Genomic DNA, 19501 nt, shown 5'->3' with positions numbered 1-19501 from the left:
CTTCCAGCAGAAACAATTCACCTGCATTTCAAACTATCAAGCAGCACTCGGAAATAAATCCCATCGCATTCAACTCTTCCAAATCTGAGCCTTACAATAGAGCATTTACTATGGTGGAATTAAAGAGAGCTTTATTGCAGACACATAGGTCTTCTCCGGGTTTTGATGGCATAAATTACGAAATGCTAAAGCATCTGTCCTATAAGTCACTGAAAGCCCTTCTCGCTCTTTACAATAGAGTGTGGAAGGAGCGTACTTTTCCCAGTGCATGGAGGAGAGCTGTTGTCATTCCTATTGCCAAGCCAGGGAAAGACCCAAGGAATCCCTCGAACTATCGGCCAATTGCTCTTACCAGTTGTGTTTGCAAACTGTTTGAAAAGATGGTAAACAGCCGCCTAGTCTACTTCTTGGAAAAGAATAATATTATATCGCCTTATCAAAGCGGTTTTCGAAAGGGGAGAACAACCGTAGATAACATGCTCCTCTTAGAGACATCCATTCGAAAAGCTTTTGTCAGAAGAAATCACCTTGTCTCAATTTTCTTTGATATAGAGAAAGCTTATGATAAGGCATGGAGATACGGTATACTTCGCGATCTTCACGAGAGTGGCTTGCGTGGCAACCTACCAATTTTCATTCAGAATTTCCTGAACGCTAGAACTTTTCAAGTAAGAATTGGCTCTGTTTTTTCGGACGTTTTTCAATAGGAAGAGGCTGTGTTCTTAGTGTAACGCTTTTCAGTTTAAAAATAAACTCTGTACTAAAAGAACTTCCTCCCACCATCTTGGGAACACTATATGTAGATGATTTACAGATTAGCTGTCGAGGAGCAGACATGAGATACATAGAAAGGCAATTGCAGATGGCTCTGAATAAGATCCAAGAATGGTCAGACAAACAGGGATTTACTTTTTCGAAACAGAAAACTGTGTGCGTACACTTTTGTAGGAAGCGAGGTCTCCATCCTGAATCTAAGTTATATCTAAATGGTACAATTATTCCAGTTGCGCCCGAAGTAAAATTTTTAGGAGTGACGTTCGACCAGAAATTGACTTTCCTTTCTCATGTGTTAAACCTGAGAAAGAAGTGTCTAAAAACACTAAATATTTTAAAAGTGTTGGCGAACACCTCCTGGGGTGCAGAGCGTTGCTCTATGCTTCGCGTTTACAGAGCGCTCGTCCGCTCTAGACTGGATTATGGCTCAGTTGTTTATGGAGACGCTCGGCCATCAGTATTGTTAAAACTGGATCCTGTTCACCATCAAGCTCTGCGCATTTGTTCAGGAGCTTTCAGGACCTCTCCCGTCCAGAGCCTGTACATTGACTGTAACGAACCGTCACTTTATCCGAGGCGTGAGCAAATGTCCCTCTTGCAATATTTTAATATTCTATCCCAACCTGAACATCCCAATAAGCTGTGCTTACTCGATGATGCGTGTAACGTTTTATTTGAAACGCGTCCATCCTGCGTTCCTACCTTTCCTTTAAGAGTTCGCCCTGTCATTGAGGAACATTCCCTCTCTGATATGCGCCCCCAAGCAGTACAGAATTTCGAAATTCCACCTTGGGAAAATTCACGGATTCAGCTTCTTGATGTTTTCAAACATCACGTGAAGGCGAGCACTAACGAGATCGTTTACAGACAACTCTTTGCTGAGCACAGGCAGAAATATAGCAGTTATTATCCGATTTACACAGTTGGATCGAAGTCAAATGATCATGTCGGGATGGCTTTTGTATTTGAAGATTACATTGAGGGCAGATGCCTGCACCATGCTTGCTCAGTCATAACATCTGAATTAACTGCAATATATTATGGTCTTTTGTACATCTCGAAGCTCTGCCACAAAAAGTTCGTAGTTTATACAGACTCGTATAGTGCTCTGAAATCTTTGGAAGCTTTTCCCAACACTCAGAATCCTGTGGTAGTCGATGTTCTCAAAATTCATATAAACTTAACGATTCGAGGATATGAAGTCCTGTACTGCTGGGTTCCTGGACATGCTGGAATAAAGGGAAATGAGCTTGCAGATATCGCAGCCAAATCTACTGTTCAACTGTCTAGTCGCCTTATCCCTTTTAGAGATATCTGCTGTGTCATCAAGGGAAAGGTCCGAAAAAAATGGCAACAAATTTGGGATGTTCAGCTTCAAAACAAGTTAAGACAAGTAAAACCTAGAATTGAGGATTGGGAATCTACCAAAAATCGTAAGGAGGAAGTTCTTTTGACTCGCCTCAGAATTTGTCACACTAGAGTGACACATAACTACCTTTTAAAAGCTGAGAGTGTTTTAATTGTAATGTTTGTTTATCTGTTCGTCATATTTTAATTGAGTGTCCATGTTTTAATAGTCTTCGCCAGAAATATTTTAATAGCTGTGACTTACCACTCGACCGTTTAATCGGAAGAGAGGTCAATTGTAATTTATTTTATTATTTGAAAGAAACTGGCTTTTATCACCTAATGTAATTTGTTTTAAAGATTGTATCTTAAATTTTAAATGTGTGGTTTTAACTTGTTCTTATATGACTTCATCCTCTGGATTTGATACATTTGTCTACTTGTTTTTATTTATTGTATTTTAATTTCATCAATTGTACTCACCCCATCTCGTGTTTGGCGCTCTATAATCATTTTTGGTTTTGCGCCATAATCTCTCACTCACTCACTCACTCACTCACTCACTCACTCACATATGTATCTGACAGAGGCTTATCTTGGCTCTCCTGGCAGGGGCCTATCAAGCTGTTAAACCCGAAATTAAAAAAAAAGTCTGCATTAATTAATGGATATTAGCATTACACATACTCTCTATTTAGTTATATGTTTTATATATATAATAACACATAAATGAAGTTATAGGGTATAAACAATAAAAATTTAAACCTCACCAGTTTTTCGGGTTTTCAAACTATTATACAATCTATTAATGTTTATAAACAAATTACCTGGAAATGCATACATTATTTAGTTTATGGAAATAACACTATATACCTGAAGCTTATGTTATAATCAAAAGTCTAGCAATAACAGTGCGATTACATCAACTGGAATTAAAATTATTTGAACGCGAATTCTGCCCTTCTACCTTTAAAAATAATTGCCTTTATAACACCTTCTCAAAATAAAGACAATGCTTTAATTCTTGAAAAGTTGTTTCTCGATAGATAATATGCTATTTGCTCTTAATCTCTCCTGCGACTTCAACACCTCAGATAATTATTAATTCTTCTCATTGTTTAAAATGATTGTTCAGCTGATGCATTCCAAGCTGGTATTGATAGAATGAGTGAAGACAAATTGTACGTTTCAATCATAATGCTAATACTAATGTTATATATATAATGTCATATATGGGTTTAGTTCACATAGAATTAAATATTCAAACTCTACTAAAGAATGTATAGCAATCAGATCATTCTTAAGCTTTTAATATATAGCAATCAGATCATTTCTTTAAGTCAAAACTTTTACAAGATGGACTGGCACTTAATTTATTTAACAATATTTCAGGAAAATTAGAATTACAAGTAGTAAAATTATTTTCATTCAGAAGTTCGTAAATTCAAGTTTTGTAAGGGAACAAATCTTTCGACAGTTTATCTAGATACGTTATTAAAATCCTGTTGCCTGAGTTCACATTTGCCAGCATACATTCTTCCTGCTGACAAATTCTCTTGCAGTTAATTTGTCTCTTATGCACTGGCATTTTTTCATAGTGCTTCAAAATCATTTTTCTGTGACTTAAGCACATTACTGAAATTTTGTCTTCCTCAGTAAACAGTATTAAGGATTTTTTTCTTGAAATCTCAAAAAAATGTTCTTGAGTGACAAATGTCATTGACAACAACTCTAGGATAAAACAGTTCTTACATTCGGGATTTAATGTAATGTGAAAAATTTAATGTGCTCATGCGCTTGTGATACACATAAAGTATAACAATCATTTAAGTTCTCTATAACATTTTCAAAAACTTAATAACCATTGTTTTTTTATTCCATGTATACCGTGCTTGAGCAAAAATTCCTTGTTGCAAGTACAGCTTCTGGTATCGTTTTTTCTATGAACTGTTTTAGTGCAGTTTTCTTTGTAGACGATGAAAAAAAATTAAGACGTACTAGTCAGTGTGTTAAAAAACATGCGGCATGCAATGACACATGTAGAGCTAACGCTGCATGCATATTGATGTAAAAGAAAATTTTAAAAATGTCTATAACAATGTATAAAATTGGCTCGCGGATACTTTTCTTGCCCTCCTTTGTGTAGTCCCAATACTTGCTCTGCTATAACTGCCATCCTGTCACAGATATGTTCAATAAATTTGGACTCAAAATCAAATTCTCTTGCAGTTTTTAAACACATACTCATATAATGATTTAGGCTGGTCATGAACCTTTATAGATATTAGTTGTTTTAACTGCAGATCTATTCTTGATCGTCCAAATGTGGAAAGCTGTAAACTTGCTTTAATGTGACCAAGATATTTTTATGGCTTGAGATGGATATTAGTAATACATATAGATTGCTAAATCCATCCTTAATCGACACACATGGATCGTTACTACCAGACAGCAGACAATGCCAGCAGAACAATCCTTAACTTCATAGCCAGCTAATCACTTATTTTTCTGCTACTAAGCGGCTTTCAAATTCCTGTTTTTTATTCTTATGTTTACTAGATGAATAGCTTAAAAACGTAAACGTAAAGGACTGTCATTTCTCATTTCCTCAAGGAAAGATTAAAGGCTAAATAATTTTTAATTTAGGTATTGTTTCTCACCCTCCATTCTATTTTCACTCATTCTCTAAATGATTTTAGAAAACATTAACTACTGTAACTTTTATAACATTATTTTGTAGAAATTCAAAGATGCCCAGAAAAAAAATAATGAGGCGTAATCAAATATTCATTATACTGCCGTAATAAGAAAGTATTATGAGCGGCATCGATAACACGCAATGATTAATTTGATTTCAGTCAACGCGACAATCATTCTCTTCTCTGTAGCTGCGGAGTTAACCGCGTCGAAGTTTGCGGCTTCTGGTTAGACGAAATATTTGCCGGAGGTTTCTTGCACACATAAAGCAGCTCGTAGCGAAACTTTCCGATTTTAATGCTTTCTAGTTAGCAGTATAGAAAGTCTTCTTGAAAGAGGACAAAAACCTCGAGGAATGAAAACCCGCGCTGTGCCTGGCATCTGTTCAATACCAGGAATTTGGTTATTTTATTTATAACCCAAGGTATTATTCTGTCATTACCAAGTAATTGAAAAGAAAGCATTGAGAAAAACCCATCTTTAACATAACAACTCCTAACCGGTTAATTTTATTGAATGGTTTTTCCTCGGTTTTAAATTTATAGGCACTTGCATCGCATGTCCTAAGGCAATGTTCCTAATCTGTGGATATACTATACGTACATCATGATTCTTATGAATAGTGGGTTTGTAATTCTGCGTCGCACAATATATATATATATATATATATATATATATTAATTTATTAAAGAAATATAGATTATATTATCTCCTAATATTAATTTTAGTAGAATTATCTTAAAAGAGGGAATCCATAGTTAGTAAGTTCAATTTCGAAAAATGTTTTTAAGTAATTTGAATGTAAATTGTTAAAAATGTAACAATTTACTCAAGTTGTTACATTTTTAACAATTTACATTCAAATTACTTTAAAACATTTTTCACATTTTTCGAAATTAAACTTATTAACTATGGATTCACTCTTTTAAGATAATTCTACTAAAATTAATATTAGGAGATAATATAATCAATATTTCTTTAATAAATTCATTATTATTAACTTACTTTGCAGCAATTGCGCAAGTAGTAGAATAACTCGATTTTGCACTAAATTAAGATCATACAACATTTATATATATATATACCGCGTCCACAAAACCCCTTTCGTGGCCCCTTTTTTTTAGCAACCGTTGAGAGTAGACATGTGCTTTCAATCATTTAAAATGTAACTACAAGTAGGATTTTGAAAGAATTACATGAATTTTGGGAGCAGATATAGAGAGCGCTAGTAAGCTTCGGTATTGGCACACAGATAATTCTTAAAATTACTAACATAGGATATTATTTGTATACTTAGTCGCAAAGGAATATCACCGAATTAACTTAAATGGAAGTTTAAGCAACTTAGATTTGTCCTACTTCAGGTTTATCCTTAAACAGTTATAAACAGAAGTATCTCGGAGTAACGGATGAGAAAATAAAGTTTGGATAAGGACTTTTGCAATATACATAAAATGTAAATAAGCACATTATTTCGTCTATCTGTCCAGTCACTTATACAAAAGACGTGGAATCAATATTAGTTTGCTTGCATAAATCCTCTTTCTGTTTTACTTACCGATCTCCTTTATTTTGAGTGCCGATGTTTATACATCTAAAAGACTTAACTTGGTGTAGAGTATCTGATTAAATATTACTTAATATCCTAAGGAATAAGTGATAAAAGTAATGTAGTTAGGTTATAGAGATAGTAGGTTATTTGAAGCAGGAGTACGTGAAAAATGAGCAATGCCCTCGCCAGGACTCGAACCTAGACCTCTCGAATACGCGCTGAGTGTGCTACTATTACAACACAGAGGCTTGCGGAAAGAAGGAAGAAAATACTTCCTTTCTTTCAAAAGGAGGAACGTATATATATATATATATACTCTCGTATATATATATATACACTCCCTTTTAAAGGGTGACTAGGGATTGGAGGGCCCAATCGCCAAATCCTGGTGGTGAAGAATCTTCATCGACTACCTTTTAGTTTCGGGTGCCACTGTAGAGTCATTAGTTTTTTGAAGCGGAAGACGTGAAAAATGAGCAATTCCCTCGCCGAAACTTGAACCTGGATCTCTCGAATACGCGCCGTGTGTGCTACCATTACACTACGAAGGCATGCTGAAAGGAGGGAGAAATTGCCTCATAAGGTAAGAATGAGAACTTAGATGTTTTGTTTAGTTTAATGAAAGTATTCTATTACATGTAATCCTATTATCCGACTCTGGCAAAGTACTTGTTGCTAAGTTTGTTAGTTGTTGCTGCAGACGAATGTTAATTTGTAGAGTTTTCAAAGTTGCTTTTATTTATAATTTTATTAGTTGTTTAGATGCCAGATGATGCAACTTTTTACACTTATTGATAAAAAAGACATGATTACATAAACAAACTCCTATAAAAGATGTAGATCCATAATATAAAGATACAAACAAAAACAAACTCCGGCTGTTATAGCATATGCTTGCCGAAAAGAAAAAGAATGAGGTTTTGCTCATGGAAAACGGGTAGAAGGCAGAATAACGAGATTCGTGATTTATTTGGCTTTAGCATTGACCTCTGTCAGTTCCCTGTAACATATCCTGTTGACATCACAATGCATACATAATTCGGGAAATAACTGAAAGAAAAACCCATAAAATGCTGTAACTTGAAATTGAAAAAATTATTTGCAGTTACACGTCTTTCCGTTATAACAAAAATATATTTAATTCAGATTTGTCATCTGAAAACCGTGAACTTAGCTTAGCCCGCATGGGAATTTGAATTTGAGACAATTGTTCCAGACAGACTTATAAAACAAGTCTTAAAACAACAACTATAGTTTATCAAACATCATAATACTACTTTAGTATGTATATTTTGTCCTGAATAATAAATAAACACAATTTTAGACTCCGGATGTCTAACTTTTTCCTCTTTCAATTCAAAATATAGCCAATACTTTTCATTGATAATAATCTGGTACCCCGTTTTACTGGGTTTTGCTGCAGTGTAATTAGCAGATAAGATAAATTTCTTTAAAAATTCTCCTTAAGAGTCTCCCTACTTTCAGTATTTTAAAATATGAAGAAAGGATATTTGTCACATGTGCAAATATTCAGATAAGAGTTAATATTTTTATAAAAGAATAAATGAGTAAGTCTCATGTAAACAAAATAAAGAATTAACGTCTAGACTCAAAAAATTGTTTCAGTTTGCAAGTTTCCTGATTTTTTTTTCCAATGAGGAAACTTAAGGTCTCTTAGTCTTTATTCCGCTATTATACGATGTCTATCACATTTTATTGTTATTATGCTCTTAGTGATAGGAAAGGAGAGATCGGTTTTTGTTGTCAAACATTTCAAACCAAGTAAGCGTTCTAGAAACTGAAACGTTTACATGCCAATCAATTACGATATTTTTTTCTTTCTTCCCAGGTTAGAACTTTCCATCATATGTCATAGTGTAGGAAAAACACTGAGTTAAATAACAGCAGATTTAATGGAAAAAACATTATAATAAAAAATGTAAAAGAAATAATCGGAATGTTTTCTCGTCTTCTATGTTACGATTTCTGCATTCAAATGTCAACAAGAGTTTTTAAAGGGAATTAAGACAGCTTAAATAAAATTTTAAAAAATCTCGGATGCTTGTTGTAAGAGCATTAACCTCAAATTAAGTGAAAATGTTTATAGCTTCTTTCTTACATCTTTATTTAGAATATTTAGAATAGAAGACATTTTATGTGAATAATTTATTACCTAGACCAAAATTAAAAGCCGGTAATGATTAGTTAATATATGCATTATAAATGTGTAATGTATAGAAAACTTGAGAGATAAAATTAGTATCAAAGGTATGCTGTTTCAGTACTTTTTCTAAACTGTAATACACAGCATATGCTATCTTTAAAATTTGACATCTCTGTCTCCCTCTTTCGCTGCCCGTGTGCGTGAATGCAAGACAAGAAATAAATATGATTAAAAAATTAATATGAAATATTCCCTTAAATTTATTTTAAAATTTGGTAATTTCCACTTTTTAACCAAAATGGTAACGCTTATAATAAAGCACATCATTTCAAAATTAATTTTTCTCGTATGGTTCTTGCATTACGCTAAGGATGCACATAATTACATAGCGCTTCAGTCAATAATGATTTTAAATTTGTCATCCGAATCTTTATAGTAATTAAAATAATCTGAAGCTAAATAATTCTGAGATGGGTGTTTATGTTTGACACATCACATTTCTGCTCTTGCTTGTTGTCTTACATGTACGTATGTCGCCACTTGGCTCTTTTTCCATGAATTGTACCGTCCATAACGATTAAAATGCGCAAATGTGATCGAGGCCAGGAGCACAGATTGAGTTCAGCCTACTTTGTTATTCAATTAAAAAAAAATACTTCTGCAGAACTGTTTTTTTTTTCAAAAATAAATTTTATTCAATCGGCCGGAAATGTCGCTTTCGTTTTCAAGCCATCAGCTTGGCGTGAAATACATTAAATGCTGCCATTGTTTATATTAGTGTTCGCTTCCCCGTTGCATTTCCATTTTGGAACTTATCACATTTTTTGAAACAGAGTTCCACTGTATTCTTGGCTTTCTATATGTTGGCTTCAGTTTGATGTGCCACTTCGGGGCACGCTTGTTTCTGGTTAGGCAGGTTTATGAAACATAAATTAATGGGTTCAAAAATTGACGCAAAATACAGATTTTAGAAAATAAAATTCAAGCTCATGAATAAACAATTCATTCAGAAAAAATTAAGAAAAGTACCAGATTATTTAAAAATTGCATTCTTGTCCTTTATGAACTACAGAGTTTCATAATCGTTTCATTTTTTGCTTTCATTTCGAATCTTCCGTTAATTTCAATGGGATTATCTTTATTTAAGAATTTACTATGCTTTCATGGTACAACATCCTGATTCGCCGGTTCATATCACGTGATCTCAAGTCATCTCATCTCACGGAAACTACGCTACAAAAATCTAATTCTTTCATTAATTTCAGGTTAAATCTTAATTTGGAATACATGTTTAAATGCAAGAATTATTTCAATTCGTAAGAATAGGTTACTCAGAAATTATGTAAAACCGCTTTACATCGCTAGTGCATTCTCATTAGAATTGATGAATTTAACCCTTACTTTTCCTTTCTATATTTTTGCCCTCGGGTGAGCGGTCTGATTTGAGGCATAAAACTGAACTATCTGGTAAAATTCTATGTAATTGTATGTCAGTATTGAAAGAAACAATCTGATACGAAATGGCTGCGACTAGTTTTGAAAATGATGAGTAAAAGGTTACCAGCGAGGATATTCCGTTTGCCATCGGTTGTACCATTATTGGCGATTTTATCGCCTGCCCCGTCAAAACGGAAAAGTACTGATTTTTTGTTTCTTTTTTATTCACTCCAATTTATTTATTTATTTATTTATTTATTTTGTGTGTGTAATCAAAACCACATCGAGCAAAGTGGAAAAAGAATATATATATAAAACTCTTCTCATGTACATAGACATATGGGCAGTATATATTAAACTATATATATGTGCGTGTATTATAGTATATATTAAGAAGATGTACCATAATTAAAGTAATCATATTTCTTAGTACCCTTTGTCAGTACCATTTCAGTAGCTTTTGTCAAATAGCATCCAAACGCGAGATACTGAACCTTCTTCGGAAACCAGAAGAGAATTGAATTATTTGTTTTTTGACAGAAACAGAGTTAATCCACCTAGCCAGCCACGCGCAAAACGTGAAAGATATCCAGATACGAGAGCGGTCGGAAGCCATTCCAGTGATGAACTTGACCTAAATAAGCCGAATCGAGCTGTTCATTTAAATATGTTTCCACGTGATTCCGCCCTCTGGATATTAGGGTCACAGGTGAATATTCTTTATTTATTATTCTTCCAAGCCTTACAGGCATAAACACAAGGCTGCCCACAGTTTTTTATTTTAGATGAAGCGTATTCTGAAAAAAAAATTTCGAATTCTTTAAGTCCTCTTCTTGGAGTGCAAGACTTAAAGAATCATTCAGTACTATTTGTATACTTTTAAATTACAAGAACAAATTTTAATGCGACTTCAATAAGCTTATGCAGGAATATGATTTTTCAACATTCTTGAATTCTATCTAACTCTCAAGTTGATGCATTTTCGTCACGACGACAGTAAAATGATAGTTATTTTCTGTCTAGAGCGTACGTTTATGTATAAGTAGTAACGAAATTCGTCAATATTTGTAGTATTTTACATTACTATGTTTATTTTGATTAATGTTTGAAGTTAAGAGATACCTTCAGAGTTGAATGCTTAAGGTTAAGAGTTTTGATAAAGATTTGAAATGGCGTTATTTTCCTGATATTTAGTTATATACCATATTTTCCCACTAATTATAAATAGCGTTTATGTGCGATCGACAATAGAAACAACGCTTAAAACGTAGTCAAGAGATTAAGTATAGCCAATGTGTCCAGCCAATGTAAGTTAAAAAATTAAAGTACCCTAATAATTTATTATATTTCATCGAATAAAATATGAGACTTAAAAATCATTTGTTATCCTTTTCCTACTATTGATGTATTGAAGGGACACCTTCTTTCTCGTGGTTTATTTAGTTATGGCAAAGCACACGAGGGCTATATACCTAAAAGGAGGGAAGCCTTCGAGGACGACGTTTTAAAAGTAATTGGCTCGTGCAACGTTATGAATGGAGAAAACCACAAAAATTCCCATGCAGCCAGGCTGTCCGACGTTATTCGAACTCCGGATTGAACTCCAGTGTTAACGACATTACCGTTGGACCGCTGGTGGGATCCCTATTCCTTATGACACGCTTTCAGAGAAATTTTACGGCTATGTTGGGGTTTTCGTGATTTTTCATACATAAAGCTTAAATGTTATGTAATTATTTATGTAAATAATTTTCCGAAAAACGTTCCAAACCTCCATGCCAAGTTATCGTCTTCAAAAGTAATATTAATATTCATAACTGATTGACCAAAGCGAGAGTGTTTTTTCAAAATAAATTAATATGAATTACTTGACATTACCACAAATTTTAAGTATTTATCTATTTATATGTCCTGCAATTCTGAGTTTAAGCTTACATTAAATGTCATTAAAGGTCATTAAATTAGTTCTTTGTTCAACTGAGTGTATGAATGTGCCGAATATGCAACAGGAAATAATTTACTGTTACAGATGAAACAGACCAAAAAGAATCAACACAATAAAAGTCAAGACTGTTATACTGTTTCCTTTAAAATTAATGCATGTCAGTGTGTAATTCTTGTGTATTTGTGTCACCTATGGACTACTACGATCATACTGTAGAATTCTAAAGCAGTCAAAGCATATTTGTTCTAATGATCAGCTTTTCATGCTCATAAAGTAGAATAGTAAAGTATAGATGCAGAGTCAGACAACACCCGAATAGGCTTAGAAAGCCGTCTGCCCTGCTGTCACCTTGTTACCGGTTTCCTTTTATCACAAAATGTTAGAAAAGAAAAGACGAATGGACATTTCTACTTTGGTGGCTAAACACTTTTATGCAGCTCAGCAGCAGATTATAAATAACAACTGTGCTGGCTAGTGAATTATAAATTAACAATATACCGTGGTTACCGCAGCTATATAGCAGTTCAACAACAGCTACAGATACAGGTCCATTTTAGAGAGGGCTCTCAGACTGACCTTATCTAAATAGCAATAAAATAATAACTCTACGAGTCAAAGAATGCTGCAGGTCAGCCCAGAGAGTTAATGTTTTTACATGAGTTTCTTAACAGAAGAAAATTACAACACTCTTACTGAACTTTTCTATTTGTTATTTATTTCGTAATTCCTATTCTTTCCAACGAAATTAAGCAAAAGTTAAAAAAGAAATAAGTTCAGAGAAATTAATTATTTCAGAAAATGGGATAAAAGCCATATGTGTGCTCGATTTCATAACGAAATAAATATTTATTATACTTAAAATGAATGAATATTGATATATTTGTTTTTCTTTATTTATTTTTAATGAAGCAAAATTCATTCATTTCTTTTTTTCGTCGTTAAGGAATTTTAAATTAATATTATGCCATTCCTGCTTCTTTGCTAATATGTAAGCTCCATTAACAAAATATTCGGCCGTACAATCTTATTTTTATAGGTGAGTACTGTTTATATCTTATTTTTTTCACACACATGTATGTTCCAGTAATATAAAAATTATGACTCTACTGAGATTTTAGCAAAAATGCTTCAACAGACTAATGTGAAATTATCAACAAAAAATTCTAACAAAATGCTAAAAAAAGAACCATAAATAACTCATTTAGATTGCTTAACTTTATCAAAAATTAGTTAGTAAAATCTATTTACTCATAGCATTTGCACTCATCATTGTTCGACATGTAAGAGAAACTTACTTTTGAAAACACAAGTTTATTAACATAATAAATAAATAAAAATAGAAAAGAAAAGGAAAACTTAAAAAGATAAAATCATAGCACCAAAGAGTTTGTTAAGGTTTTTTAAGACCCTAACAAACTCCCCCTGACCTCCCATTTTAACAATCTGTTCTTGGATTCAATCCTTCTAGCATGATTTGTTTTGTCCTTTTTAACTTTGTTATTAAAAGATTGGTTTCTTGGTACGTACGCCATACAAAATTCAACTGCAAAATCTCAAAATTTTTAAGCGTATGACTTTTTTATATTACCCGAATATTATGTTTTGCCACACATTTTTATCATATCAATATTGAGTCCTCCTAAGAAAATGACTTATTTCTTCGACCTTTTTCGTCTTTTTTACTTTATTATTAAACATCACTTTTTTGAAACTTACGCCATATAAAATTGAACAGTAAATTACAAAATTTTTAAAAGCTGCATACTTTCATAATTCCGATAGAATGTTAATTATTGCCATACATTTTTTCTTTAAGGATAATACATGGCAATAACACTAGGAGGCAGCATCCTTTTATTTATGTTGCCATACATTCCATTTTATTCGCTATATTATTTCTTTAAGAATATTATATGAGGATAACATTTGGTGTCAACCTCCTCTTCTTCGAAAAGTTAGACGGACAAAAATGTGAGGATCAAGATTAATAGCCTCTCTAGTGATATAAATGTTAAAAACAAATTCAGAAAAAATATCGAAAGTTTCGATACTATTTGTGCTAACACCCGTAAAACTCGAAATCCTTTAATTAGTGAATTCTGATTTAGAAAACAGCAATCACATTTTACTTTTAATGTGTTAAATGAAATTTTATATATTGAAGACATCTGAAAGTTTTGACAGTGGTTATTATCGCTAGCTACTGCATAGTAGTTTTGATTGAAGGTTGAGGGAATAATACGGAAAATAAGGAAACATGTCCCATTTATCTAAAAATGATTGAAACAATAAAACGAAAGCACTTACATCTTACTGCCCACTCACGAAGACTGCGTACACCACCTATAATTTTCATGATGCTTGCCGTGCATTGTCCGGATACCTTAGCATCAGAACTACCTCTCAGTAAATAAGGTAAAATCTTCTTGACGGCTGAGCTAGCGGCATTTTTGAACTTCTTTTCCACATCCTCGAAAGATTCTTCTTCTTCCGCATATTCACTCCCATTATTATTTACGATAGCCAATGTCAAAGTCCAACACACCACGAGTAATAATAATCCTAAAGTAATCTTCCCTGCCATACTTTTCCGCGAGGCACTTCAGGTATCACTTTCTCTCTTGAACTCCTTTCCGCTTTTAAGCTCAGGTTGCGATCGCTTTCGATATGTTATATAGAGACCTTGAACGCGTCTTGAAGGTCAACGGATTGCTATCAGAAGGATGACAACCTCAGAAGCGGCCTCCAAGTCTACTGGTCGTTTCAGAATCTCACAAATCTTTTGAAAAACATATTGCCGAAATATGGTCTCCATGTTTTCCACTATAAAAAATGATGTGACTGTGAAAAACTACATGAGTAATACTTTTTCTTTTTCTTTTTCTTTTTTTCTTTTTTTTTTTTCTTTTTTTTTCTTTTTTTTTTTTTGAATTCACAGAACTTTTTTTTCTCAATAAACGTCATTTGTGGTTGCTCACGCTAGAGACGAAACCGAAACGAGTTTTGGAGTTAATGATATGCTGGCGGGAGAACAGCCATCGATGCTTTGAATAGTTAATGACTTTTCCATACATCTCAACTACTTAAATTTATGTTTACTATAATTAAATAAATCAAGAAATTTAGATAAATAGGAAAGAAATATTTGCCGCCTATTTATTTACACAAGAATGTATGTTAGTCTTTTCTAATTTGCTTTATATTATGCGCGAATTTAATGAAGTTTTGTTTAACAAACTAAAAAATCTGATGTGTACACCACATGACTTCCTTGTATTGGAATATTAAATTACACGCATTTTTTCTTGCATTTCATTTAAACTTATTGGATTGAATTAAATCTACTTCGCCGACAGCGCATAAACCACAATAGAATAAATGCATTCTTTAAAAATTCACTCTAGTATTTGTTTACCATAGCGACATTCTGGCGCTAGATTCACTTAACAGTATTAATAATTATATAACAGTTAACTTATATAATAATTATATAACGGAAACTAATTCAACTTTTATATAATCCAATAATTATATAATAATTATATAACGGAAACTAAGTTAACTGTTATATAATCCAATAATTATATAACAGTTAACGTATATATTTCGTTCATATTATAACTCATAATGCACACAATTTATATCATTTAAAGAATAGAATTATCTAATCGTTGCCACATGTTCTATTCAAATACTATAATAAAGCTAGAATGATGTATAAAAGAAATTATGCAAACAAAACGAAAAAGAAACAGTTTTTCACAGACTATTCAGTATTTCTCATTCAATTAATTCAGTTCCACTTCGCGAGAGGCAAAAATACATAAAAACTCAAAATATCTATATTAAAAATTACGAAGTAAATTACAAACACTTATTTCCTCGAAAAAATTCCAGAAAGAATTAAGCATGATTTAATTGGCAATAATAAATGAATGCGTTATCTTTGTTGTTACGAAGCTAAGTTTCTCTAGAGTGGCAACAAATCTATTAGTCTTCTGTTTCAAATGTAAACATCAGTGGCCGCCAATAAAAACAGGCTTAGCGGAAATTAAACAACTTTAAAATTGCTGATAATTCTAAAAATATTGCACACAGATTTATTAAAGGCATAGGAAGATAAAAACAACATAATTCAATCATTTTTAAAGCAAAAAATGTACAATTTACCAACATAATAAGAGCCGAGTGGAAATATATATATATATATATATATATATATATTTATATACGTTTGGTTGGGCCGATTGCAATCAAAATACGAGGTGCACATCTACATGTTATAACAGTCCTATATACAAAATTTCAACGTTCGGAGGCTACTCGTTTTTGAGTTATGCGAGATATGTACCGTACGTACATCTCTCTTCAGAATTAATTTTAAAGCAGTTTTATAATTTTTTTGAAGAAAAAGAGTATTTTATTCTGTCCTTACGTACAGATATCACGCAAAAATATCGTTAAATTGCATTCGATAGCGGTCAAAATGGATATTTTCGTTGAAATATGCTGCCTGAAACTTTTCGCGATTACAATACTTCCTTTGTACTTCATACAAGGAAGTAAAAAGCAATGAGATTTAAAAGCAATGTGTTACGGCTCGGCAAAGTGTAGGATATTTATATATCAAATTTAATCTACAGACAGTTAACCTCCCGTTTTGGTTGCAATCGGCGGCACCAACAGAATATATATATATATATATATACCTACTCTGTTACTCGGCTCAGTGTGCTCAGTCTTTTTTTGTTATTATATTTTGGTAAATTGTGCATTTTTTTGCTTTAGAAATAACTGAATTATGTTGTTCGTATTTTTCAGTTAATGTTTTTATGCCTTTTGTTAATTTGCATGAAATAGATGTAGAATTATCAACAATTTAAAAGTTGTCTAAATGCGGATAAGCCTAATTTTTTTACCATAGCAGCCATATTTTTTTACATTTGAAACTTAGCGGAATAGTGAAATAAGTCTTCCTGAACCTTTTTTCTTGCCGAGTGAAAAAAAAAGAAACATTAATTTTGTGCCTTCTTGTCTACTGGCTGAATAGCTTGTTTTTCTGCGTTTTAACTGTAGAAATCGTTTTTTCAGATGTTTTAACTGTATTTGTTTCTTCAGGTTTTTGTATATATCTTTCAATTTTTAATGAAAATATTTTGAGTTTTTATGTATGCAGCGAGGTAAGAACTGAATTAATTGAATGAGAAATATATATCTAATGAAATTCGTGGAAATAAATTTAAATGTAATGCAGGAAAAAAGTCGAAAGTTTATATTTTAGAAGCAAATATGTTGCAACTACTCAAAATAAAACATTTTTATCTTCCACGCGCTAGTTTTCTGCCGATCGACAATGCGTAAACTTTAATTTTCCTTCCAAATTTAATCTGTTTGTTGCTAATTAAGAAAACAATTGATTTAAAAGTAGTATATGCAGTTCTTCATCCTATTACAAATAAATTACTAGACCTGTGAAATTATTCTAGCTAGACGGTTTTACATATCTTTTCGCTTTCATAATGAATATTTTAGGCTGCTGCGGCACAAGCGGTTAGTTGATTAACATACCACTAGGAGTTCTATCGATAGACAACAAATATAAGCAATAAACTCCACTTGTATGATATAAACACTCCTTAATATTTTTATAAGCCTAGAATTGACAATACAATTTCTTGACTTATTAACAGGACATAGTTTGGCATTTCTGTTATTTCATCTTGATATTAATTTAATTTTAATTTCTTGTAATATAAAAGCAGTATTTCATGTCTATAGTTACTGCATCTGTGATAGATGGTACGTTACATGAGACCGTAAGCTGCTATAAATATCGAATCCTTTCAGAAATGTTTGAAAAAAATAAAGTATAATTTCTATTAGATCATTTGATTAATTTTCAATGGATTTCGCATTTGTGCAGTTTTATTAGATTTTAAACTTTTGAATTTTATTCGCAAAATTTTATAATATTTCATAAAAATCATATACTTAAAAATGATTGATTAAGAATGCTTTTATAGTATTAATTTTTTTATAATTGTTAGTGTAAATCTAGTTAACTAGTTATTAATGAAACACTAGTATTTAATGGCATCAATAATAAAGTTATTTGAAATAATTTTTAACTGGGGAAAGCACAGAATAGGAAAAAGTCAGAAGAATTTAAAGATATATTTTCATAAATGAGTTGACTGTAAATAATACGGCTTAAATAATTTAATTAGATTATTAAGTATATTATAATCTGTGTTCAAATTAAAAAAGCTGATGTGTACATCACATGACTTACTTGAACGGAATATTAATTATACGCATTTTCCTTGCATTACATTTAAATTTACATTAAAACTGGAAGATAAGAAAAACATAATTCAATTATTTCTATGCACAATTTACCAAAATATAACAATAAAAAAAAGACTGACCTCACTCAGCCGAGTAACAGAAAGTGGGTATATATATATACTTTTGGGTACCGCCGATTGCAACCAAAACCGGAGGTGCACAACTACATATTATAGCAGTCCTGTATACAAAATTTCAACATTTTGAGACTGGTCGTTCTTGAGTTATGCGAGATACATACATACGTACAGACGCCATGAAAAAAATCTCTTTTGAATTCATTTTAAATCAGCTTTATAATTCGTTTGGGTAAAAAGAGTCCTTTATTTTGTCCTTACTTACTGACGTCATGCAAAAAGATTGTTAAATTGCATTCGATAACTGTCGAAACGGATATTTTCGTTGAAATGTGATACCCGGAATTTTTCGTGATTACAATACTTCCTTTTCTTCTTTTACTTCGTACAAGGAAGTAAAAAAGGATTGGTAGCTGGTGAGAAAAAAATTTTTCGTCACTTTCGATAAAGATAAAAAACAAGATAGCTATCATTTGCATATGTATTATACAAAGGACTTATATGCCGTAATTATATTACGGAACATAATTTGCTATAATCGCAGAATATAAATTTTAAGCTTTCGATTCAGGAACACTTGAAATCAAATAATGTTATGAGATGGAGCTTGAAAACTACGTTCTTCATTAATAACACATAACATCCCATAATACGGTTTTCTTAAATATTTTATTTACATATTTACAGGTAAACAGACAGATAGATAGACGACATAGAAATACATATACATGTAATGAAAAGCAAACGTATCTAACATATATACATAAAACATTTCAGAAAAGATTCTGTCTTATCAATATATTATTACAAAATGTACAGGCGCGGTGAGATGGTTTTCCCGCAAAGCAGTTTTAGGGGGCCATAAAATGGCAAAGGAGGGCAGAGTGTCTACATTTGGCGAAAAATCGCCCATTTGGCGATATTTGGCGACAAAATTGGCGATATACCATGGACGGTTGGAAAACTTTCTGGAACAAATTCTTACCGGTTTAGCACAGAATGTTTCCAAATACAAGTCGAAAGCTATATAAACCCTGCTGGTCCGCAATCAGTTAGTGTGTGTGCCTCGTCTAGAGTGCGAGTTAGTTAGCATCGAGTTGGTAACTCGTCTAGCGAGTGAATCCCTGCGAAGTCGATCGAGTTGACAACCGGGCAGCGAG

General features: G+C 32.4%; 1 protein-coding gene across 1 annotated transcript in view; it reads right to left on the bottom strand.

Moving 5' to 3' along the window:
• The window catches only part of LOC118201133 (nose resistant to fluoxetine protein 6-like), a 102870-nt gene extending 88283 nt beyond the window's left edge, over window positions 1-14587 (bottom strand). Inside the window, exon 1 of the mRNA XM_035373169.2 lies at window positions 14224-14587. Coding sequence (XP_035229060.2) covers window positions 14224-14500 — 277 coding nt within the window. The 5' untranslated portion in view covers window positions 14501-14587. The remainder of the gene's footprint in view (window positions 1-14223) is intronic.
• Between the last annotated feature and the right edge of the window lie 4914 nt (window positions 14588-19501).

Source organism: Stegodyphus dumicola, chromosome 9, assembly GCF_044657685.1.
Source record: "Stegodyphus dumicola isolate Sdum_Otavi_A_Nest chromosome 9, ASM4465768v1".
NCBI classification, from domain to species: Eukaryota; Metazoa; Arthropoda; class Arachnida; order Araneae; family Eresidae; genus Stegodyphus; species Stegodyphus dumicola.
Note: the sequence above shows the minus strand (reverse complement) of the source record. Positions and strands in the feature narration are given on the sequence as shown.